The 27,736-nt window shown below is 33.4% G+C and overlaps 1 protein-coding gene across 9 annotated transcripts in view; it reads right to left on the bottom strand.

Annotated features, from left to right (window-relative positions):
• The window catches only part of LOC124365508 (gem-associated protein 2), a 33,604-nt gene extending 12,236 nt beyond the window's left edge, over positions 1 to 21,368 (bottom strand). Inside the window, exons 1-3 of one of the 9 annotated variants that reach the window (XM_046821523.1) lie at positions 21,147 to 21,368; positions 12,860 to 13,007; positions 11,608 to 11,686 (exon numbers count right to left, since the gene is read on the bottom strand). In XM_046821523.1, coding sequence (XP_046677479.1) covers positions 11,608 to 11,686; positions 12,860 to 12,993 — 213 coding nt within the window. In that variant the 5' untranslated portion in view covers positions 12,994 to 13,007; positions 21,147 to 21,368. The other 8 variants (XM_046821527.1, XM_046821539.1, XM_046821515.1 and 5 more) reach the window with 8 other exon arrangements.
• Between the last annotated feature and the right edge of the window lie 6,368 nt (positions 21,369 to 27,736).

Below are 27,736 nucleotides of genomic sequence, written 5' to 3'. Positions count from 1 at the left end.
ATATTATCGTCCGCCCGCCCAGGGCCTAGTAACATGTTACTAGGCCCTGCGCCTGCCCGTCGCCCCCGCCCTGGAGCGGTCGCTCCACTCGCTCCTCTGTCGCTACGCCACTGGTCTGAGTTAGAGATAGCGCAGGTTCGAATCCTGTCTGTGACCCTTGGACTTTTTATCAGTACCATTGACCTTGTACTGTATCGACTCTCCCCCTTATTCTGTTTGATAAGATCCTCGCACAGGCCAGTGGCCCATGAGGACGGGCAGAATAAGGTTTAAAAGGGGATCGGCTTCTCCTTTAAAAAAAAAAAAAAAAGAAAAAAAAGAAGTTATACAACAATAAACATATAAGCTTGGAAAATTCAATATTTGTAATTTCTTAAAAATAGGTCTATATGAAACTCTTTCTGGTATTTTTTTTACGACTCTTTAGACTTTTTTTTGAAAGAACCTTTACTATTGCCCCATAGAGTAATCCCTTAGCTTAAATATGAATGAAAAAATACAAAGTCAGCTATTAACATGTTAAAAGTCACATTGTCTGCCAATTTACACAAGATAAATGTTACTCTAGGTAATTTTCTATATTACTGTTGAGTGTGACAATGCCAATTTAATTTACTATCAAGTTGTATACCTAATAATTTTACTGTTTTGTTATCATTACAAATTGTATTATACAGGGTGTCCAAAAAGTCCCGGGACGGTTGAATATTTTTCAAAATATTTAAAATAGAGCTACAAAACCTTACACAAAGTTACTGGACATAAAAATCTATTTTATCACATATTCAGTCATCCGCTACTTCCTCAGGGGGGCGGCCCGCTAGGAGTCAGAAGAAAATCTTAAATGTAAGCATAGGTTGATATGCATATCAAATTAAAGGTCTTGATTAGTAGAATACAAAGCCGCAAACCCGACCTCAAACGGATGACCGAGTCAAAAATGACAGCTGTTCAAAGATAGCTAAGAGTTTGCAACTTAGGTTAATGTAACAAAATACACTGATGAGCTTTTTGATTTTAACTTTACTAACCCAAAACTGTTTACAATTTAATGAGTTATTCAAATGACCCTCAAACACCTCAAGAAACACCTCATGTCCATTTTTTAATGTTTTTAATTTTTTAATGAACGGCTGTCATTTTTGACTCGGTCATCCGTTTGAGGTTGGGTTTGCGGCTTTGTACTCTACTAATAAAGACCTTTAATTTGATATGCATATCAACCTATGCTTACATTTAAGATTTCCTTCTGACTCCTAGCGGGCCGCCCCCCTGAGGAAGTAGCGGATGACTGAATATGTGATAAAATAGATTTTTATGTCCAGTAACTTTGTGTAAGGTTTTGTAACTCTATTTTAAATATTTTGAAAAATATTCAACCGACCCGGGACTTTTTGGACCCAAACTCTTGCCATCTTTGAACGGCTGCCACTTTTGACTCGGTTATCCGTTTGAGGTCGGGTTTGTGGCTCTGTACTCTACTAATATAGACCTTTAATTTGATATGCATATCAACCTATGCTTACATTTAAGATTTTCTTCTGACTCCTAGCGGGCCGCCCCCCTGAGGAAGTAGCGGATCACTGAATATGTGATAAAATAGATTTTTATGTCCAGTAACTTTGTGTAACGTTTTGTAGCTCTATTTAAAATATTTTGAAAAATATTTAACCGATCCGGACTTTTTGGACACCCTGTATAAAGAGAATATGATTTGTTCTGTTTTATTGCTATTTACTACAAGACTATTAATTTCAAATCAATTGAGAGCAATATTCAGACTGATAATCTAGTTATCCAGATTTTTATGGTAATTTAAAAGTTTAGTGTCATCTGCATATAAAACTAATTGACAAGAAATATTACAAGAAAAATCATTAATTGCTATCACAAACTAAAGAGGACCAAGTAAAGACCCTTATGGCACTCTGATATTTATGTTTCTAAAACTAGATACATTCTGTATCTGAACAACCATTTGCTTTCTGTTACTAAGAAAGGAATTGATCAATGCGAACTCACTGTTTTTAACTCCATAGTAAAACAGTTACTCACTAATAATTCATGAGAAATACAGTCAAACGCTTTAAAAATCTATTAATGTTGCTGATGTTACCAGTTTATTTTCCAGATTTATTAAAACTGTGCTAACAACTTCTACTGCTTAAATTGTATTTCAAGCCGGAATGAAACCTAACTGGTCACTACCAAAAATATTATTTAGACCAATGAAAAATTTTAACTGATATTTTATACAACTTTCCAAAAGGTTACCTAGAATTGAAACTAGTGAAATGGGTTGATAGCTTTATGGATTGAATATGTATTATACCTGAGATTTTTTTACAATATCTTATTACAAAACTGATGGTAATCTTCAGCACAAGATAAACTTAAATTAGATAAACATTATTGGACACCCCTAACTTGAATTTGTTGCTATCTAAAACAACAACTGGTTTTATTGCTACCTATAATAAACTTATTTACTGACTCTTTGATATTATTTATAGAGACTTTGCAATTATTACCTAAGTCTAGTTCACTGACAAAATTAACGAAATAATTCTTAAATTTATTGGAATCTACTACAATTAAGCCACCATGTTTCACAGTTACAATATTCTGCCTTTATAACTTTCCATGCAGCCGCCTTACATTTATTAAAAAAATTATTTATATAATTTTCATTAGCTATTCTTTTTCCTTGATTAATTTTGTTTACTTCTTTCTAGCATTTGCATATTAAAAAAAAAATGTTATTTCTTTTGGTGTACCCTTACTATTCTCATACGAGGGGGGATCCAAAAGTAACGGGAATTGGGCTGTGGTGAGGAGCAAGAATGGGGGAAGCCATCATTCGGCCGGCCAAACGTCAAGGTCACGCACGCTTCCTGAGTCAGTATGCGCAGCTGTGTCGCTGTGAGTGGATCGGTTCATCTGTGAAAATTGTTTCATTAAAACAAATTTTTGTTGTAAAAAACATTATGAATTCTCAAGAGCAATGGGCTGCTCTGAATTTTTTTTCCTGTTAGGGAAATCCGCTGCAGAGACTATTGTAATGCTCAAGAATGCTTATGGAAAACTGCCTTAGGTAAAACTCGAGTTTACGAGTGGTTTACTCGTTTTAAAAATGGAGAAATGTCAATTGAAGACCAAACCCGTTCAGGACGGCCTTCAACATCAAGAACTGACGAAATGTCAACAAAATCAATGACCTTGTTCGTGAAAACCATCGCAAAACCAATGATCAGCTTTGTGAGATGTCTGGAGTGTCATGGAGTTCAATTCAGAGGATTTTATCTGAAGATTTGCACATGAAAAGGATTGTAGCCAAATTCGTTCCTCGCCTACTCACAGACGGAATTTTCTTCCAAGGTGGTTACTGGTGATGAATCACGGTGCTATGGATACGATCCTGTAACAAAGCAGCAATCAAGCCAGTGAAAGACATCTGGCTCTCCTCATCCCAAAAAGCTCACCAAGTGAAATAAAAAATCAAGACAATCTTCATTTGTTTTTTTTCAATTACAGAGGTGTTGTGCACAAGGAGTTTGTTCCACCAGGTCAAACTGTCAACCAGAATTTCTACCTGGAAATTTTGAAGAGATTGAAAGAGAGCATTTGGAATAAAAGAGCAGATCTTTGGCACACTGGTGACTGGTTCTTCCATCAGGACGCATCAGCTCACACCGCCCTCTCCATGTCACAATTTTTGACCAAAAACGGCATGACGATTGTCCAGTCCCCTAGTCACCGGATTTTTTTGTTCCCCAGAGTCAAAAGGGACAAGAAAGGAAAGTGTTTTGCTATCATGGATCGCTGGAAGGCCTAAAGGACATTTGAACAATGGAAGCATCATTTGGATAGGTGCATTATGGCCAATGGTGAATACTTTGAAGGTGATCAAAATTTGATGTAAAAATATTGAGAAATAAAGAAATTATACTGAAATTCCTGTTTTTTTTGAGGGGGGGTACCCCCTCGACTTTGTCATATAAGGCAAGTACAAAATCTTTAATTTTTTAAAGTTGAGATTTGAACCATGCATCTTTGGCCTCTTAGAGTAAATTACTTTAACTTTTTTTTAAATTTTACACCATTTGTTTAAGGAACTTGTCAATTAGGAAATAAAAAAGTTACAACCTTGCTTCACATTCATAATTAGAGTGGAGGAAATGCTCCACATTCACAAATACCTAGTCCTAACTTCGCCTCTTAACACGTTTGCTGCTAAAAATCCCTATATAGAGTTTCCTATATGCTGAAATTTATTTTTACTTACTTTTGGACGACATATGATAGAAATATATAAAAATTACTCATAAATCACAAAAGTTATCACTCTCTAACAATTTGGGAATGCGGTAACTGTGGTTACCGCTAGCTCTTGAGGACAGTCTTCCTTGCCAGCTGGTAACGCTAGTTACCGCTCGCACTAAGGAACGCCCTTTTATGGCAGTGGGAATATTCCAAATGAATACATTGTAGCTAAGTAAATTGTATTTTATTCGTTTTAGACACATATAAACAATATTTATACGTAAATGTGAAAACCAAAATGAATGTAAAAGTTTATAAAAAACGTGAAAAAGTTTACATAAATCTCTGCTAATTCACTCAAATTCAGTTATTATTTACAAATATGTGGTGAGTAATTATAACAAAATATATTTAAATGTTTACTTTAAATGATTTAAGTAGTGTAGCAGCGGTAACCAGAGCTACCACCCGCAGCAAACGCGTTAAAGAGATTTTTCATTGTATTTCATAGCCAATTCATATAGCAGTGATAGATTTTCCAATATGTGTACAACAAAATAGAAAAATAAAATAAAATAGCAATAACAATAAACAATGCAAATGGTGTTCATGAGAGCGAAGCAAGTATAAATTAACATTAATGTATATACTTCCACTTAATATGCTGAAACACTTTAACCCATATATACCCAACGCCCCATTTTTGGGGCGGCACTATAAAAAAAAAACTCTGTCAGGTACACTTTTGTTTATAAAGGGACTTTTATGTGTTTTCTTACATATATCAGTTGGTATAGTGATTGCAACAGTGTGTTGCACCTCTGCAGAAGCCTCATGTGTTGTGTCTTTTCTGTCAATATTTTGAAGATTAAAAATGGATTAGGAAAACACGTAATTCTAACTGACAAATAAGTAGAAGTTATTTTACAGTTGGATTTATTGTTTGTATATTACTTTAGTGAAAAATAATTATAAACTTACTTATTCAGTCACAGAGAAACATAACCTCATTTTTCCTACTGCCCCCCAAAATTGGGGCGGCGGAGGCATAGCCGGGTACATAGCATAGTCCAAGCCAAAGTCAAAGTCAAAGTCTAAAAGTGTTTATTTGTCAGATTAACAATTAACATTGCATGACAATGGTCAATAATTTTACAATAATAATAAAAAACAAAAGATAAAATACTAAACATCTTATTTGTACATTAGATAATCTCTTACAGAGTAAATAACTCTCCATCAATCAAAAAAACATCTTAAGTTCTTTTTCTAAAATTTGCTAAACAACAGTTTCTGCTTTTATTTCCAGTGGGGGGGAGGGTGGGGGGAGACTATTAAATAATTTGATTGCTGTAAAAATATAACTGGTTTTCAAAAAATGAAGGTACGGTGTTTTGGTTACAGGTATACAGATGGAGTTTCTTATGTAAGTTGTATTGAGTAGGAGAATCAAGAGGTAAAAATGTGCATAATTTTTCTTAAAGAAGGTTAAGGTTTCGAGTATGTAAATAGGGCTTGGGAATGTAAGAATTTTGTTTGATCGGAAAAACAAACCCTCCTGCATGATTGACTTCTTGCCAGCCCTAATACAATCCTTAGAGATTTCTTCTGCTCAACGAAAGATTGTATAGGGTCTTTGTAGTTTTTCAGAGCCCCATATTGGAAGTCATAAGCAAGATGTGGGTAAATGCACCCATAATATGCCAAAGCCAGAAGAATTTCAGTACTAGAAAAAACTGGAGAGAGTCGTCTACGTATAATAAAAATATGCCGCTGCATAAAAAATTTATTTTCCCACACACCTTGTCCATTGATGAAGGTGAAAGTTCAGGCTTGAGTCCAAAATCACACCCAAGAAGTTTGTAAATTGTGACGAGTTAATAACGGAATCGCCTAAAATAATGGATGAACTTACACTATCAACCATTCATGGGTGCTCTAAAAAATTAAAATCCAGGGAATGTTTTGTCTTTGCAGTGTTCACAGTAAGGTGATTTACTTCCATCCATTGAAGAAGACAGCTGCCTTTGTACAAAAAAATTATCATATTCCAGGTTTTCCCTATTTTTATGTGACATATTGAAAGATGTGTTCGTCAGCAAATAAGCACAGATTTCCTCCGCCCACACTAGATGAGATGTCATTTAACAAATAATAGGAATAAGACTGGGCCAAGGACAGAGCCTTGGGGTACCCTGACTTCACTGTTTTCACAGAGGATACTCGATGACTCAAGCAACCAGAGTGGTCAAACAAAGGGAAATTCAACTACCTGGCTACGCCCCATCAAATATGAAGACACCCAGTCCAAATGCGGCACCCCTAATTCCAAGGTTTTGTAGTTTGCATATCAAGAGCCCATGATTGACAACATCGAAACAACGCTTTTCGGAGATCCAAAGAAAACACCAAACGAAATGCAGACGGTTCATACCAAGGCAAATAAGAAACCATTGATTGATGAAGTCAAAAACGGCATCAAGTGTCGAGAAGCAGCACGTCTGAAGCCAAATTGCTTTTCAAAAATGACATTATTATGCGATAAAAACGGACAGTAAACGAACAAGGATACAGCTTTTCCAAGACTTTTGAAAACGTTGATAGGATAGATATGGGCCTATAGTTTTCGGATGTCATATGGGCTTCCCTTTTTTCAGTAGTGGTTTAACTATTGCTTGCTTTAGAAATACATGGAAATACACCACTTTCGAAGGTAGCATTCGCAATGTGGGCCAAAGGCCAAGCCAGCCCTGCTCAGAGACAACATCCTTCAGAAGGCTAGAAGAAAATCCCATCAGCCCCTGAGTGAGGTGTGGCGGGCTTTAAGGATTTTTTTTACTACTGCGATTACTTCCCGAACATCTGTTGGCCACAGGGAAAAAGTGAAGGTACAACTGTCCGCATCGCATGACACACTCGTTGTGGGTCGTCAACATTCCAAGAACCGCCTCCAAGACGTTCGCCCATCTGGGTGAAGAAAAGAATTAAACTGACATGAGATAACAGTCGGATCGACCACTAAGGTACCACTTTTCATTCTTTAATGGCAGTAACAGGTAAATTCAATCCTTAGACTTTTTGGTTGGGCTGATGTCCTTTTGATGTTCCACAAACGGGCCCTGTTTTTGTTCTTGGGGGGGGTGGTGGCCTTTGTGATGTGTTTATAAAATCCAACCAGCCTTAGCAGGAGCGGAACACTAGTCCGAAACTGTTTCTTAAGTTCCACGGTAAGATTTTCGCAACAATGGATGTCCAGAACCAAGGTGTTTCAGTCAGAGAATACATAGTGATCACCTTTTTTTTTTTTTTTCTCTTGGAGCAGAAGCAAATCTTTATTGAAAACCACCTTCGTAAAAGATTTGGTTTTCTGGTATAATTTTACCTTCTTTATAGGAGCAATTAAATTAAAATAATATGAAAAAGTAGATAGGAAACAAGTGAGAACTTGGAGTTCACATCTTGTGCACTAAGAACATTAGCCCACATTTCATTTGCCAACAAGTGTCTTAAAAAACAATGGATGCTGTTATCTTAAATTTGACGTTTGAGTTTGAACTTAGGAGTATTTTATCAGCAAGGAGACACATTAACCTTGAGATACACCAACATGAGCATGGTGGTTCCGATACTGCCGTTATGACAACTTGATCGGGCGGAGTGACCAAGCTCACTTGGATTGATGTTCGTTCTAACGATGTTGTCAATTAGTGACGTAGACCCATTAAATAAGTACATTTGAATTCAGTTATCTTTTATACACAATAGGTAACACCATTCTATTTCCAACTGTTATTAGTAAAAACAAATTTGTTAAGTCGGATTTACTTTGAGAAATACTTATGTCATATATTTATTCCAGTTACACCGTTGAAGTTATACTGCAGTTTCTGGAAGGAAATACAGATACTCTCCTTACTGCTAAAGTGTACACTGAGCCACCTGAAAACTTTTTTGCAAAGTGATGAAGATAGTGCTAATGAGGAGGAAGACAACATAAATCGATTAACAGGTAACCAGCTTGAGAGCGTCCGGCTCGCTCAACTGCAAGCTACAACTCTTAACTCTGATGGACTTGATCAAATGATCTTTTGGAGATCCAGATATCATTATAAATAATCCTGTAGGAGTAGTGACCTAATAGAAAAACCTTCCACTTCCAGTGATCTTTTAGACATTAGTCCCTCTTCAGGGACAAGTGTTATTGATGAAGCTAAATGATCAAGTTAATCATTAGTAATATCTGGTTTTGATTGACAGGAAACGTAAAAAAACTCCTCAAGAAGAGTTAGTTCTAAAACACAACCATGTTTGAAAATAAGACCCATTCTGAGACAAATGAATAAAAAAAGCTAAGAAAGGATCTTTACCTACACGGTAAATGGGAACAATTAGATGAGACCATAGTTTAAAATAGCCTGAACATGAATGGGAGATGCCACAGATTTCATTAATGTTGATCGAACTCCAACAGAGTTTTTTGTAATTATTTTATGATGATGAAGATGCCACAACTAATTGATTGAATAGTTCAGGAATCAAAGAAGTACGCAAATGTTCAAGGGCCAATCATACATCCTTTAATGTAACATCCCATGAAATACGTGTTTTTTACTGGTATTTCTTTTATTGAGTGGATACCTGTTGCCAGGGGGGGGTGAAATCATATCTCTGACTGGGACACAGGTGCATACACGCATCACCCAGTGTAGCAGCAGCTAAGTCTCAGCACCAGATTTGAAGAAATCCTTCGTTATTTTCATGTTGCAGACAATAACAATCTTGACGTTACAGACAAATATACCAAGATCCAACCTCTTGGAAATACTTAAAACGAAAAATTGGTTAGAATATTTTCCTAGAGACGCGTACGTTAGCATTTGGATGAGTCAATGGTAAGGTATTTTGGGAGGCATGGTGCAAAACAGCACATACATAATAAACCAATAAGGTTTGGTTTTAAAGTTTGGTCGATGTGTACACGTTTAGGCTACATTATTCAAGGTGAACCTTACCAGGGTGCATCTACAGGCAACACCCATCCACATTTTAGGTTGTGGGAGGGTCAGTGGTAATGAACCTGGTTAAAAGGACTTCCCTCCGACAGTAAATAAAGCCTGTTTGTATATAACTACTTTACATCACTGCCTCTTTTAGAAAGATCTCAAGGAAAATGGGTATGATGAACTGGCACAATTAGAGTTGACAGAATCGAGGAAGGCTCCGTTAACTGACGCACAAATTATTTAAAAAACTAAAGAGAGGAAGCTTTGAGCAATTAAGTGACAGAAAGTCAGGAACTATTCTTGTCTGATTCAATAATAATAGTGTTGTCACAATCTTGCATCAAAATCGTCTGGAGTATCTCCCATGGTAGTTCATGCAACCGCTGGTCACAGCAGGAGAAAAGAAGAATTAGTGTCAAGCAACCACTGTGTGTTGATTGTTACAATTTATACATGGGAGGAGTTGATAGGCGATGATCAAAATGTCTTCTTAGCCTACAAACAACCATACGGATGAAGAAGTCGGTATTGGCAACTTATTTTATTCCCCACTTAAGTTTGCAGCTGAACAATGCCTTTTAGTTGTATAAGCTAAGCCCAGCAAGCAAAAGTAAAGATGCTTTCGACTTTCTTGGGTTTATCAGAGAAGTAGTTCAAGTGTACCTGATGAAGAAATGTAGACCGTCCATCAATTGGAAGACCATCTAAGAAGTCGAGCGGACCCGTGTTCCAGATGGCTTACGCTTGGATGGCATCAGCCATTTGATATGTGTCTCAAATACGCTGCGCTGAATGCCACAAGAAATTATACCACCAAGAAATGTCAGAAATTGTTCAGTAGGGATGCCACGCCTAATTGTTTTGTTAAGTTTCATTCCCAGTTAGTAGAAAAAAAATCATTCTGAAAAATCTAAGTCCATAATTCTGTATTTTCAGAAATATATGTTAGTTATAAAAATAAGATTTACTTCAATTATTATTTTTAAATCATGTTATATTTGAATAAAACACATATATTTAGGTATTACATGTTCGTTTCTATGTATGCTTTTCCAAAAAAATACAAAAATAATTAGTATTAGGCTTACGGACCCTTACATGCCCAACGCCCCATTTTTGGGGCGGATCAGTTATGGAAAATCCATGAATGTAAGAAATTTTTTAATTATTTTTCTGGTTCATTTTTAAGATATACTAATACAAATAAATGGGTAAAATTTAATTTTGAAACCTCTAAAAATGACTTGGGCATATATGGGTTGAACATGTCTTTATAAAGATTGTGCATTTACATGAAAATTATAAACAATAATAAAAAATAAAAATAACAAAAAAATCACTTCGAATGAAGTAAGTTTAAAATAAACGAAAATAATAAAATTCACCAATAAGAGATAAAGCTGCAAATAAAACATGTTTATGCATAATTTTTTAATTATCATAGACTGCTTTGTTAATCATAAGTTAAATCGAGGTTTTGTTCGAATTCATTCACTCATTCCAATTTACTTTCTTGTTAACAATGGTTTTACTTATAAGAGAAAATAATTTAATCCCATAATCAAAATGTATTGTTTTGTTCTCAAGAAAAACTAAAATTTAAATTTAAACTGAGTTGTAGGTTCAAGAGGCTTATGCCTAATCAGTCAACAAAATTTAAAAGATTTACAAATTTTGAAGAAATAAAGAAATTATTGCATTCACTTAGAACACTTAAATCTCATCAGCGAAACAAAGATAAAAGAATAACACTTAATATACACTGGAAATCCAATTTGCTTCCTGTAAGTCATAAATCAATACATATATGCAATCCCACACATTCATGGAACTTTGGAGAATTATAATGTACACAATAAACTAAAATAAGACAATAAGGATATTCCCGTATGTTGCAATTAGCGCAATTCCGATGGTACTGACATCTATGTAACGTGCTTTAAGGGTTAAGTTTTTCTATGTAAGTGATTTTGAAATGTCACGTTTCTTCAGCAATTTTATACTGTCCACACCTGTTCAACATTAGTAATCTCAGGGTGCCTATCAGATTGCAATTTCTCCACCATTTCAATTGCAAGTGGACTATAACAATCTATAGCGTATATAATATTCTGTTTTGTCTTATTAGGCTTGGTAACCTTGTGTCGCCATATCTGGATCTATTCAAAAACAGCGGTAAACTGTTGAAATACTGTAATTCTTTCTATCTTTGTGCATACTCAAACATAATGTGTGTTGTCCTTTTGAAATATTTATTTTATTTGTGATGTTTTACTCTGTAAGTACTCACTTAGTACTAATCAAGAATTAACTGTATAAACTTTAATTAGACCCAACTTACATGGATAACCTGAAGATTGGGTTGTGGAGGCAAATCCATCTTTACTGTTATTACTCCTTCACATTTATTTTTTTCTTCTCTGAAATAAAATAAACCAATATATTACCATATGCCTAGTAGTATAACATATCTTACATCTGTACTAATAACTTCTGAGTAATTTCAGAATTGCAATGCATTATTTAAAAGTAGTTCCAATCTTCAGGTATACTGACAGATTTTGTGGAATACAAGTATACTTTCTGTGTATCTTTTTGAAATGTGGTACATCTGTACATTTGTATGAATGAAAAATATTATATTTAAAGTAGCTGTAAGCGATTTTCAGTGCTTTTATTTACTGCTACTTGCACTATTGTTTGAGTACAATTTCAACCTGATCTGTCTGCAATATTATTGTGTTTATTCAAATTAAAATACTATTTTATTATTTAACAGGGAGAAACAAAACTTAACTGTAGTAGTAAAATAAAAATTAGATTCCTACAGATGAGATATGAGAAAATTTATTAGCATCCTCAAATGGATAGACTTGAAACATCATTCCTGCAAACTATGATCTAGGGACATCTTTTTATTGCATTATTAGCTAAGTAAGCATAATAAGTTAAAAAAGCAATGTGTTTCGAAAAAGATGGGCTGATTTTAACCTCTACCAGTAATTCACCAACAGCCATGAACAAATTTTTTAAAATTATTCTATAAGCTGTCCAACATGACCTAAAGAGCTGGGAGAGACATCATTTTGCAGCAATTTTATGCTTATTTTTAGTGATATGCATAACATTCATAACACAGATAACAATACATATATTTTAACAGAATTTTGTTTTTAAAAGTACATAATTTGAAATTTTTCATGAATTGTTTAATAAACAATTTTCCTGACACTTGTTCTTCATATTATAGATATCTTCTTCTGTAGGATATATTCAAGTACCATATTTACAGATTAGAAACAAGTTAATAAGGGTCCAAAAATCTACTGTGAAGTTTAAACAAAATAGCTGAACTATAACTATATTCCTTGTTTTCACTGTTCCATTAGAATTTCATTTGTGACAAACACTCCTTATAGTAATGGTACAATAGAACAAGTTCAAAGTTTCAATTTAGTTCATGATTAAACAGATCCAAAATTACAAATTACTACCTATAGAAATAAATTTTATTTAAAATATTTTCAAAATCCTAAAGCATCTCCTTTAGTTAATAAAGAAAGTACAGAATAACAATAGGGTTCAAAACTCACATAGCTCTCTGTAGATATTGGACTCCATTCATGGGTGGTATACTTAAATCTTCTCCTTCTAAAGGTGGAGGTGGTATGGGAAAGACTTGTGGTACTATATCAAGGTCCTCGTCATCATCAAAGATAAAATCCATAACTGCAGTTATTACTGTCAATCAAAGAAAAACAAGATAATTAGTGCTAACAATTGATAGCTTTACAAATGTTATGTCCCCATACAATTTAACCTAGTATTTTTGTTAATCCCACTTAGCCAAACAATTATTGAAATATGATGTTAATCACAAATGTTTACAACTTGTTGTACTACTAACCAGTTTCTAATTAACCCTTAGAAAAACAAGCCAAATTATTCTGAGTATGTCATGGCAATTGAAACATGCGCCAAAAGACTTCTACTGAATAACCCTAAAGGAGCTAAATACCTAATACTATCTGATAGTAAGGCCGCTTTAAAGGTGACAAACAAGTCCTGTTGTAAGGGCTTAATGCAAGAATAATCTAATGAAACTGGTTAAGTTAAAAAAATAAAAAGTTTGAAATCTGAAGAGTTTTGAACCAATATTAACAATCTGTTAGTAATATTTTTTTAAATCACTAATTAAAACTATTAAATACAACCTAAGATAGACTAAATGCCAAAAGAGACAAAAGAAATTTAAATTGCCAAGTATTATTTATTTGCTTCTTTTGACATAGTTAATCTTTGCACTACTGTATCAGTTACACAATTGAGCTAGTTTATGCAAATTTAAATAACAGTAAACAGTCTTGGTTGAAGTTCTTGACGAATTAGTGAGCAAGATTTAAAAAGAAGTTTTAAATCAGAATATTTTATATTACATAATACATTTTATCTTTAAATGGATGGCTTGGCTATGGCTTCGTCCTTGTCTTGACTTTTTAATAGACGTTTATCTCAATCAAATTTAAAATTTATACAAAGGTAAAGGCTGTCTTATTTTAACCAGGTGACGTTAGTGCTAAGAAGCTCTCTAACACTTAATCTAGGGACCAACAACTTTAAAATAATATACGAACCACCACCAACGGCTGGGCAAGGGCTGCTTGCAAAGATAGTATTTCTCATCGCAGAGGAATACCATCCAAGAAGCAGTCACATCATCATTGCTTGCCTCAGAAATTAATTAATATTGTTCAATAAATAACAAGTTTAAAGGAAAAAAATGCTGCATAAACAATATGTAAATGATACAATTATATTATTTACGGAATTGGAAGACAGTTAAACCTTCTGTTAATGACCTCAATAATATTCAAGTCAAAATTTACACTGGAAGAAATAAATAGCTTTACCTTTTTGTAACTCATATTTAAAAAGTAACTAAACAAATTTGATTTCAATATTTATCATAAGCCAACCACATCTGTAAAGAAAATACAAACATCATACCATCCATATACTAAAAAATATGCTATTTATATGGATACATTCAATGGTATGTGGATTATTTTCAGTTCCTTTGAATCCTGATAAGTTTAACAAAAATCAACTTCATAAAACATATCACTTCATCTTCAAACCAGCCCTGTCAATACAATAATATTTATGAGTGTTATTTGATATCTTAATTTAATATGTTTATTGGTATTCTTCAGTAATTAATAATATTTAATCCCAACATCATGCAAAATCGTAATTTTGTTTACATCTCTGTGAACTTTTGCTATTGACATGAGAATATTTTACCTTCTTGAAACAAACTAAACATGTTGACAATAAGATGAGAACTAAAACAGATATTTGAACCACGCAATGTATATCAAATAGCATTGAATTTAAAAAGAAATCTTGCATGGTCAAAATGCGAGAGCATGTGTGTTACCATATAGCTCACAATCGGAATAGTGTTTGAGCTTAGGAAGAAACTGCTCGCCCGCACAGCCAGTTAGTTACTAATCCAGTTCAAGGTCACATGGAAGGATAGTGATCCGAGGATTATCTAGTCAATTAGCCTCCTTTAACAAAAAACAAAACTCCTGATATAACATTGTAAAAATGTGGCAATTCGCCATGGTTGTTTATGCTTGTGTGTTAATAAAGAAACAAAATAAGTTAAATATACAAGAAAATTAAATTAAGAACCAATCAGAATAGAATTACATATGTACTGATTATAGTAATATGACCTTAGAAAAGAAATGAAGAAATTTGAATTAAATTAACACAAAGAACCAGAAACCATATTTCTAATATTTTATCAAACTGAGGCTGTATCATTGATAAATGCAGATGTATGCACTATGATTTTATACTCTGATAATGATATATTTATACCAAACCCAAAAAGTTATTTTAAGTTTGGACAAGGTATGATTTAAAATTACTGTACTTTCAATGCAGTTGATAGACCTATTCTTCCCACTCAAATTTTCACATGAATGTTGGTAACCCTGTTATCCCCTCATCTTAAACCTAACCATCTTTAATTTGTTCCCCCACCCACAAACCTTGATTCCTCCCAATCCCTTGGATCGGTATACTAGTTGAGATATAACCTAAATTCAAATAATGTTAATAATTTTTGTGCATTATATGGTTTTTGACCACCTAACAATTCTTTCTGGAAATGGAAGTATATTATTTTAAGAAATTGTTAAAAATGGTTTTTAGACTGTTTTTACGTAACGTGTCTAAAGTGATCTATATGTCGAATTTTGAAGCAGCCAAAAAAAAAAATGTAATATTAGCTATTTACATCCAATACATCAAGTGTGGCTGTGTGGTCTAAGGTACTAATCTCAGGCGCAGGTGTTGGCCTTTGAGTCACAGGTTTAATTCCCATGTCTGACATTAGAGTTTTTGCTGTCCGATGTACACTTATGTAGGGGTATAGCACCGATGTACACTGGTCTGTGGTATAGCTGGCGGGAAGGCCCACCTTAAATTAGCAGACAATGGTTTGCTTGGGTGGAAGTTGATGGGGTATTCTTGTACCAGACTCAAAACATCCATTTTGTGAGAACTGTTATTTCAGTTGTACACACCTTATCACACTTCTAGCAAAAACTTTGTAATGCAACAAATGTTATATATTTTTTTAAACATGAAATAAACACTATAATTACTATCTTAGAGTTTTCAATTGATGCAGTATAATCAGCTTACCAATTTATCAATTAGAAATACTTTATCAATTAGAAATACCTAAACTATCACATACAAAGGCATAATCATAGTTATTTACAATTTATTACTACCAGCTCTTATTAATGTATTGAATAACTATTTTGTTTCCAATTAATTCAAGCAAAGTAAAATCATGTTTATGGTATTTAAGTCATGGACACAAGTAGAATGGCAATGTAGCTATTTGTACCACAAACTGTCAGACACGTTTATCTTTCAAAACAGTAAAATGTAACTGAATGTTACACGGTTTTGTTTGTTATATGTTACAAATACACATGGCCTTGATAGCTTTTTATACTTTGGGTTATTCCATGTCAAATCAACCAATGAAAATATTATTTTGGACCTTAACCTCTCAAATTTTGTTGAATTTTTATATGGAAGTCTTACTTACCAAGACAAGCTAAAATGCAAAATTTTACACTCTTCATACAGTTGTTTTATCGAATGGTTTGATTGTTTTTTCCAAATGAATAATTCGATATTACAATTTATTTAACAAAACATATGATTCCTACTTATTAGTTACAGTCATTTGTCATGTTGACAATTAACAGTAAGAAGTAAAAAATTTTTTTAGAATTTTGAAATGACGATGAATATGAAGAAATTATGTGATAAATTTCTAGATATACATTTGGGTTTGGCTACTGCCTTCACAAAAGCGGTTGCTCAATGCTATCCGTGTAATCTATAAGTATTATAAGATATTTCTGATGTTTATGTCTAGGCTATAGTTGGATTTGTTATTTTTCAATGTTATTATTACTGTATATGTATGTTATTAAAAATTGTAATGTACTATTCTTCTTGTTAATGTATGTACGATTAATATATAATATCAAATTTGGATAATATATTGAATAGTTCAATAATTACAATCGAATAACAAGTTAGGCCGCTTATTAAAGTCTCCCCAAATTTTGATTAAAAGTAGTAACATTGAATCTTTATTGCTATGCACTGTAAGGCCACAACCTACCACAAACTATGAAATTAATATTAATTGTACTCTTCACACTAATCACAATTATCCCTCATATATAATTTTATAACATTTTTGTATATTCTTCTAAGATATGTTTCCAAAGCAAGAGAAAATGACTTCATTTCTTCAGCAATTAAGTTGTACACTCTTCCTGTTGCTGGATCCACCTTCAGCAAACAGAGTGTTACCTGGCACCTCTAATATATCTCTTGGTTGTTGGTAGAAGAAAGAATGAGATGGACCTTTTGGATGTAAAAAGTTTACCCTATACATGTTGTTACTTTTTGTCTCAATACATCCCATCCTCCAAGAGTTTTCATATGCTATTGTCACAAAACCAGATGTGGTATGTCTCAAACCAGTTGCTGTTATTTGGTAAACTGATGTTACATATTCAAGGGATTCATCCAGACTGAAATAAAAAGGCTTGAGAATAATATGATTTTCTGAGAATGGTATAAATGAATGACACTTCTGTGTTACTAAAATTGCCTTTGATTCACTAAGCCGAGGACACAAGTATCTTTTAACCTCTTCGTAATCTTCCATTGTACAGAACTCTAAGTCAATATTGCTAATATTCTCAGACACAAATCATACTGTTGATGTGGTGTTCAAATTTGTTGGTCATATAGCCTTTGTAAAATAGCTTTAGCAGTTAACCGCTTAAAAGTACCACCAGGAAGGTGATGACACGTGATATGCACTCTTGCCATGAGATGTTGCAAAGAACTGCCAATCTGCTTCAACTCTGAAATCTTCTTTATGCAAACATAAATTATTGAGATTTTTTTCTATTTTTGTAGTGAGCAGCACAGCAGTCAGAGCAATAGATAATCTTTTTAAAGAAAAAAGCAGTCTGTTTTAAGATTTCTTAGTTTTTTTTTTAACAAAAGCCAAATGTGTTGTTGTATTTAAAACAATCTGATATGAAAACATACTGAAGATGTTTCAATTTTCCCTCCTATCTGTAATAAATAATGAAGGGATGTAGGGTAGCTTGGCTGGTAATCCATTGAAAGGATTGTATATATCCTGTACGATGAATGAAGAAGTTATGGCCAAATCACAATTAATTACTACATGGCCTTCTGGTACTTTTTTCTTTAATTCATTGTAGTATTCTTTTTGCTAATTAGTTATAAATGTATGTGTTTTGAGCTTTAAAAGTGATTCTAAAAAATCATTGGTGCTTATATTACGGTTTCCATTGAACACCTATCCACATACCTACTTTTTTGTAGTATCTTTACAATTATTTTATTGTTACATTTTTTATACAATAACTCTTACAAATCACAACCACCAGGACATTCTTTACACACATTCACATAACAGTGCTAAGAAATTGGATCACACATTATCTTGGCCAGACAGGAGTGGTATGATTTCAATGAGGTTTCATCTTCCAAGAAAATTTTTTCATTTTTGCTCCAGTCATCATTAACTTGATGTTCTGGTGTAATGTGCACACGCACACAGCATGAGTTCCACTTTTTCCAGCTAGGATACAGTTCTTGGGCTTAAGCACACAAAACTTTGAAAACCCAATTCAGCTTGTAGGGAATTTTTCCTTAAATAATTGATATATTTCTTTTAAATTTGCTAACACTAATTGCTTTTGTACTTGGGCCTTTCCATCTTTATTTGTAATGGTGACATATTCTTTTTTATTAAGATTGGTTTTTTTGTGTTTCATGTTTAGGGATGATGTTGGCATCATTCTGCTATCATCAGAATTACTGTATATATTTTTTTTTATTTTCTGCATTAAAAGGATTATAACATCTGGCAGAAATAAAAGCCCATTTTTTAATTCCATATTTGCCTACTAATTTGTTTGCATAAAATAATAATTATGTTTATGCAAAAAAAACCACTGACTTTCAACAACTATTTCAAAAAAAGGATAAAACTAATAATACTAATTTATATAGGCTACTTAGATGAATAAATCCAGAAATTAAATTTAAAAAAATATTGTATTAAATGTTTAATTTATAAATATAAATTAACTAATCCACACACAAACACATGAACTAGTAGAACAAGTAGAGCACTCCCAAAACTTATAAGTATTATGACAGTAGATAGATCTGTACTAATTGAAGACTTTCAGACAACTGAATACTGTGCTGAATGCATTGAGATTGGCTGGCTAGCTTAGTTTGGTTGGTGCAAGTTCCTACATGAAACAGGACAGACTTGGCACTTTTCAGGGTCCAGCCTGTCTGTGTAGTTGAATACACTCTTTCTAAGAATTAAAAAGGTAACATTGAAACGATACAGCCACAGAATGCTAAACTTATACATAAACTAGCTACATTGTTAAAATAATGTCTACTAATACATTTTTCCTTAAAAGTTATTCTAAATGTTTTAAAGAAAGTAACTAAATATGCCAATTTAAATGTATCAACTAAATTATATAAAAAATATTATCTAGTTAAGGGGGATAATTATTTAATACCTAACTAATTATAGAACACAGTATCTTACCTAATGTAATATATTTTAGCACTTAAGCATCAATAGTCTTTAAGCTACATTACTTAGAAAATATTAAGATATGGCCAAAAACTGCCTTTTTGTGGATTTTAAAAATCGTACCACCCCATAACCAATGTACAGAAAAATTTTAAATTTTGCATTTTAACTAGTTTTAGTAGGTACAACTTCTAAGCAAAAAAAATTATCAAAATCTTAGAGGTCAAGGTCCAGACCATTGGTTAATTTGACATTGACCCAGTTTTTCTAATCAGAGGACTTAATAATTACACTATTAGAGAGTAGAGACTTTATTTAACTTACTGAAAAAATTATACGCCATTATGACAACTGGTTCTTGCTTCTTGCCTCCCGAAAGGAACAACAACGTCACAGAGAAGAAGGCCACTCTGTCCCTATCTACTATTTCTTATTATACTATATAAGCAGGTATATATAAGTGTGTGTGTGTGTGGATTACAAATATAAAACGTTAACAAGTGTTATCTGAGCTTTAATTTAAGTTCTATCTTGAGAAATGATTTTCTTTCACATCGGATGATCTGACACGTGATCTTAGATCAGGAAAGTACCGATCGTATATGCTCCTGGCCATCAGTGCAGGATTCGGTGGTGCTTTCCCGGCGAAAAAATAAAACAATTCCTCGAGATAGTAGCCTGCCTTAATTCAAGCTCAGATTATGTGAGCGCTACTAATCATTATCTTTAACTTTGGTACTACTAGTAACATATTCATGACTTGATATAAACCTACTTATATCGCGTAATAAGAAGTATAGGTACAGAGTGGTCTACTTCACTTGTTTCCATCATTTCCTTTTGGGCAAGAAACAAGAACTGATCGTCATAATGACGGACATTTCAGGGTAGGTCAAACAAAGTCTGTTCTTTCTAATAATGTAGTTTTATTAGGTCTCCGATAAGTGGCCTACAAACAGTACCAAATTACCAAGTATTTTACTAATTTATCATTAAATAATTACTTTTTTAAATATAAAAACAGTTGGACTATTACTGTAAGTTGAAATACCTATATTGTAATTCAGTTTGACATTTTGGTTTCAGTAGTTTAGATTAGGATGAATATTGATGATGCAATTGTGATGGTGGCTACTTATTAAACTTTAGCAGGCATGGTAAAATTCTTGTTTAACAAGTATATACATGATTTACTTAAATACTTCTACACCTTGCAATTTTTAGACACTTATAGAAGAATAAAAAATAGCCTGCCAATAAGGAGTTAAATGAAGGCGGAAAGGAGGATTATCCTTTCGGTATTTTTGTAGTGGTCGTCAGAAAACCTAACCTTTACAGTTTTCACAATTTTCGTTTACAACCACAAAGGATAAATAAAGAATACACGTTAGTAGATGTGAAAAATCGAAGTTAAAACATATCACTCACTAACCTAATGTATTTATTATTCAATTTTAACTAAAACAAATTCTTTTGCTTGTTATTTGGATGTTTAATTTGTATTGTAATATAAATCATTCATAACATAACCTAGTAACAGCTGACTGAGCGAGCAGCTTGTTCCTTCGTTCACCTTCAAATGATATACTTATTTTTATTTATAATATCATCCAAGATCTTTCGAGCAGAGTTTGAAATTATGTTTATTATTCACTTACTGTAAATGTATAATTAAGTACCGTCTCAGACCTAAACTGTTGAATAGAAAAATTAGCTGTGCAAGCTGCCTTAGCAATACCACCCGTTGGAATAAACAGTAAGTTAACATCTACCCCGACAGGTTCATCTAAATTAAGGCCTGGTGGGTTCTTATTCCGCGTAGGACACTGTGTACCGTAATGGAAAAGTAAACCCAGTTAGTAACGTAACAGAATAAAGGGTTTTAATCATCTAAAAAAAACCATAGAAAAATAATCAGTTGAACAATACATAATAATAAAATAATTTTTGACAAAACACATGTGATGTAAACATATGATAGTTTGTATTAGTTAATTATTCACCCCTCCTTGATAGGCAATAGCCTTCTAGGTATTTTGGGGGATATCTATTTCTAGGAGTTCGTCTTAAAGGTGAGTAGTCAGAATCATGAATTTGTTTGTTGAGGAAAATCAATGTTTTGTGACGGAGCGTATGAATTACTTGGTTTAGATTAATGAGGATGTGTTGCAAGATGATCAAGATCCAGCAGATAGCTACTTGTCACATTCATCATAGATATATCCTGATTTGATATTTGTGATCCTTCAGAGATATTACTGTTCGGTTGGTCCACTACCTAAACAGATTGATCTGTCTTATCTTTTGATAGCACAGCGGCACTGTCTCCTTTTGGAGCTAGCTGTTTCAGGGAAACTGTCTTCTCGCATCTGTTATTGATACGTATAGTTGCATAATTAGGATTTACATCTATAAGTTCGACCTCGTTTTCGAGTGAATCGTACTTGCTCTGTCTTACATTTATCTTCGAAAACACTTTTTCAGATGCAAGTAGCCAGGTTGGTAAAGATTGGCCGTTTGAAGATTTTATTGAATAAATAAACTTTTGTACATACGGTGTCACATCTGTAGCAGTTCATTTTTTGTTCTCTTAGGACAAGAAGCTTATAAATTGCACTTAGTCCTGTAAGAACCTTTGCGCTGCTTCCGGAGTGATATTCAGGATGGGTAAGGTTAGGGGGTAGGTGCCGCCTTCTATCGAGATCCATGAGGAAGAATTGGGGCACTAATCTCAAAGTCGTGTCCTCCCGGGAGAAGGGGAGGCCAGCTTTAACCAGCCTCTCCAGTCAAAGCAGGCAAGGGGTGGCAGACCCTTAATTGTTGAGGCTAGCAAGATCCTCTGATAGTTAGGGAACAAACACCACCAAACTCCAACAGTCATCTCCCGCAGTTGACTAGACCTATCGAATTGCCCTTGTACCCCAGAATCTCGACATTTGCTGTTAGTGATATGCCACTCCTGGACATCCATAGGGTTGCCCAGATTTAAGTGACACATCAGTTTTTGCTGTGCCCAGTGGTAGGTTCAACACGACAAAGGCATTCGGCCTTGTCACAGAGCTCGGTGCTAGGTGGCCAGTTTTTTTGTTTTTGTTCATAACCTCGCCTCTGATGTTACTAGATCAAGTGCTGAGGTACGCTTGTTCGCGTTAATTGCAATGAATTAAAATTGAAAATATTCGAAATGTCATCAACACGTAGAAAAAAGATACAGAGTTCCGGCATTTTTGTCTTCAGAAGCTTATCGGTCGTTCTTAAGCATACAATCCTTAAGCATACAATCCCAGAGTCAATGGCTAAGTTGAAAAGTATAATGATATAATTTGGATGACAATCACATTTTCCCTGAGAAGCCATGCTTGTCAAACACTGGAAATTAATTCTATCAGAAACGCTTCATTCGATTTGGTCCTATCCTTCGAAATAGAAACAGATCTAGCTAATTTGGCACTTTAGAGGAAGAAGTTGAACTTATTCCAGTGAATCCCGGCTATGCATATGTCGAATTCTTAGATGAGTACTCAACAAACGAGTAGTTCCCAACCGCAGCTTTCCCGGATGCCATCACGCTACCTTCAAATTAAGCTGGGGAGAATGATATGATATGTAGCAAATTACTTATCAGTTCCTTGTATTAACCAAAATGTATTATCAGATGTTCCTTGGTTTGCTGTTTACGTTTATTTACTGTTAAATATTAAAGCTGAATGTTTAAACTTTACCCTTATGGAATAAGGAAAGGTTGACAACTGATGGTTTGTTTATTCTTAAGTGTCAGCAGCGAGGAGTCAGAGGTAGGTACTAATTTCTGAAGACAGACATAAACTGACGGGACATTCCCTCTCTTCTCCTAACTATAGATGGGAGAATTCGGTTTCATATATGAAAATCATTTCACCATTGTTCATTGTATCACCCTCACAACTTTATAATTTGTATGTTTTATTGATTTTAAATGTAGTACTGTTGTTGTAAAAAAGTAAAACTAACGTAATGTATTTTGTTACCAGGCGAAAATAGGGCTAAGAAGCCCTCTCTAACACCTAACCTGAGGGCTAACGGCTTATATGTGACTTCCGAACCAACAACAATGGCTAGGCAGGCGAAATGCTTGAAAGTGCAGGATTGCTCAGAGGTCACCCAGTTAAGAAATAGACATGCTCGCGATAACCGCTGTACCCGCTACTCTATGCCATTTAAAAATTATCGCAAAAATCTTAGAACACAACAAATCCATTTCTAAAGTTCGACTAAATGTTCATATAGAATTAACACTCTGGTCAAGATAAAAAAGAAATATATCGAACTCTAATCTTTTCTAATACCACTACTGCACAAGCAGATTCTTTCTCCACTAATATTAAACTACTCTGCAGTTTTCAGATAATAAATTAAATCCTAAATTAATTTCAGATTTTTAGTCAATATATAATTTTATTAGGCCTATACATTTTAATATTCTTGTGTTTTTGTGATATAAGATGTTTTAACTGAATTAAATTTGAATCGTACTCGTACATTTCCATTCCGCTCCGTGCTATCCACTCTAAATGTGTAATGTGTGGATTATGGTGTATTACTGAGCGGACAATCTGGGGTTGGATTTGCATTTCCGAATACCGATTCATCGTTTCTATTTGCAACTGTTACGGGCTCGATGCATTTTCTTATTCCTCAAATATCGTAGAGACGGAGCAAATGGTTCGTTGGATTATGTTAGTGAATAATTTAATTTTATAGCAATGTTAAAGTAATATCCATAATACACTAAATGGCGCCATGTATACTAAAAGTCCGATAATACTATACATGTTTATTGCTGTTTACAGAACACTAATATCTCTCGAAATGATTGGAAATTCCGTTTTCTATGAGATCTATGCATACTTTCCTTTTTCTCCATAAAAATAGATCAATGTGAACTATTTCGAACATTTTAAAATAAAGTAATTACAGCCACATCGGTCTAGCCGTTCTTATTAATAAACACAACTTTATTTTTATTGTTAAAATCTCAGATAAATTATTTATTTGTCAGATAAGCTGTATTGACTTACGTTGTCTGTTTTTATATCAATTTAACCATGTGATACACAATTTTAAAGCTAGCAATAATTCGTAAATCAAGCAAGTTATTCTTATTATTCCACTGCAATATACTCAATACATTATTTAACGTCCTAATGGTGATATGGAAGTTTTATAATAACGACAATAGTTATATTATTTGCTGATCTCGTTTCATCGAAGTAAGTTTACCAGTTAACACGATTTATAGGTAACATAGAAGAATTTGCTGTTGTAGCACATTATTACTTTTTGGAAGAGTTTTTAAAAACAGAATAATTCGTCCTGCACGCATTAACAGCGAAATAGTAGTGGAGTTTAAACATTTCATAAATTGATTTATCATAGAAACAACTCCAAATTAATTGTTACTATTTTTTATTTCCATAACAGCAAATTCATAAACACGAGAGGCTGTTCTCTCTTTAACTTATAGAATTTTATCTATAATAACTTATTAACTAACATTTTAGTTTAACTGGCCATTCAAATGAAATGCATACAATGTTAACAATAATAAACAATTTATTTATATCCTTAATAGGCATTTTAAGCAATATAACACCTAACAGGCTAAACTTTGCTTGTCAAAAATAGTTTATTTCCTACATATTTCTTTTACCATGCAAATAATAATAAATTTTAAAAGTTAATTGCAAGCTATCTGAAGGATGTCTTTCATATCTAACCAATTGTACATTTTTATGCTTTCCGGTATTGAAAACATATATGCAAACATTATCGTGCCAATTAACTCGTTTTATTAGTTATACTCAGGGCGGGATTTAGAAAATAGAGGCCCCTAGGCTCCACGTATGGTGCGGACCCTGGATCATGGTTTGTGTGGTATTGAATACAACTAATTAAAAAATGGAAAATTTGAAAGTGTACAAAATGTTAATTTTTAGATAATTTTCACTAAATACTTTGTATTTTGTTGACCTTAAAATATCAATGCTTCGTCAGTTATAACACAGTGATTAATTAGAAAATTGAAGAATAAAGTCCTACTCCTGTCACATTGTATAAGAATTTATTTGATCTCATTAATTGCACAGTGCACACATTTCTAAAAGTATGTTCTGAGTCCAACAATATTTATCCAAGCAAAAGTTTATCTTTTGAGCTGTTCTAGAGGTTTTAAACAATAGAAGAGTATGTAGAAATAAGTGTCATTGCACAACTCATGGTATTTTGTGTTTGTTATTTATCGTTGAGACACTTTTGTAACACAAATATCTAGGAAAGCTTATATCGATCCAGTCTTTTTGGTACTCTCTTGGACCTTTCTTATTTTTAACACATTTTACATAACAAGGTAAAGTCAAAGCAAAGTATAACAGTTTTTGCTGTTCTGTACCCATGGATCCTATTTAGAATTACGTAGAAACGTTATATATTTATGTTCGCAAGAATTGTACAGACGTAATAATATATAGATTTTATTAGTTGTGATTTGTAACAAAATAATGTTAGTAAAAGATAATATACGAAAGTTTAAGACGGTGCAGAAAAACAAGAACTTTAACATATCATATTATATAAACAACTAATTGTGTCAATTTGAATTTAATGCCTAAAATGTATTTTAGACGAACTGACCTTTATTAGTTAGATATAAAGATCAATTTTAGTGCTGTCACTTGAACCTCATACATTTGTTTATCCGATCTTGAAGATTTTAGCATAATGTGGCGGCAATGTGTTCTCGGGTATGTAAGCGTTATGCTGTTTTATCCATGTATTAAGCTCAGCAAGGTTTATGGGTCTACTTTTGTACAAAATGCTCTTTAGATGTCCCCATAAAATCTAATCGCACACTGACAAATCTGGAGTCCGTAGTGGTGAAGTGATGTTAGCATTCCTTTAAGTTACGAGTTATCTAATCAAACGCCTTATGCTGCGCCTATACTAATCCGAGACTAGTAAGTCGAGACGAACATGTTCGCCAAACGTAATATTGTTCATTAAACTAAATATTTGTTGCAAATAATATTTTTAACATATTTTTTTAGATGTTTATAAAACAAATTATGGTGTTAGTTGTAAATTCACATTTTTCGTTGTTAGTTAAATGGATGTAACACACGTTGGCATTTACTTTCTTGTCTGCTCTTAGCCATTAACGAGGTTTTCTTTATTAAGAAGACGATAGGAATATATGGAGAAAGTCTTAAGGATTGTCTTAAAATATTATTACCAGTTATCCAACTTTACGCAAATGTCAATTTTTAATTAATAATAACCTTAATAGGTTCTAAACTTTCATAGCAGAATACACACAATATTTTATGCAAAATGTGATTGTCGAAAAATTTTTAGATGTTTGTCAAACAAATTATGATATTTGCTATGAATTCAGTATTTGCGTTATCACTAAAAATTGATATTCGTGCTTGTCGGTATTTACTGTTTATACCCATATGAACGAGAAAATTAAGACATTAGACAACTTTAATGTCGTTAATTTATATTACAACTCATGTTGTTTTAGGTAAAGGTAAGCCACAAAAGTAAACATAACTTTAACACTTTAATGTACATTGATAAGTCAACAAGAAAAGTACAAGTCAATATTAAGCACTTATGAATAAATCTTTAGCCCTACAGTTCATGTAATGCAAATCATGATCACTTCAGCCACTCTTGCTGATTGGTTTTCGTCTAAGCATCTCCACATTGAAGCCGTTTATGATGTTCTAATGGTTGACTTATCTCAGAATGTCGTGTTCTATACTAAGCAAGGCCCAAAGGTGTGGCTTGTCTTCTGACATAGAGGTCCGGAGAATTTCGTCAGTTTCAGCTTAAAGCATTATCTTTCTGCAGAGCAATTAGTCACCATCTAGGAAAGGTACATTCCCAACGCCACTTCTACATTCAGGAAAGCAATATTTACGTTGTTTTCCAACACAAGGTGATACATACAACTTTCTCCACTACAACTGTGCTTTTCACTTTCCTCGTATTCATTTTTAAAACTGGTTGGAAAAATTCTTAAATTGTAATCCTTTGTTGCTCAATTCTTCGTTGTTGCTGTCTACCAACGTTTTGATTGCTGATAACACCTCATCATTAGAAAGCATTGTCCAATTTGTTAAGGAACCCAATCCTCGAATCGGTATGTTCGTATGCTTGAAGCCTCTTTGTTAATGCATCTTCAAGTTTATCTGTAACTGTAATT

The sequence above is a fragment of the Homalodisca vitripennis genome, chromosome 1 (genome assembly GCF_021130785.1).
Source record: "Homalodisca vitripennis isolate AUS2020 chromosome 1, UT_GWSS_2.1, whole genome shotgun sequence".
Classification (NCBI taxonomy): Eukaryota; Metazoa; Arthropoda; class Insecta; order Hemiptera; family Cicadellidae; genus Homalodisca; species Homalodisca vitripennis.
Note: the sequence above shows the minus strand (reverse complement) of the source record. Positions and strands in the feature narration are given on the sequence as shown.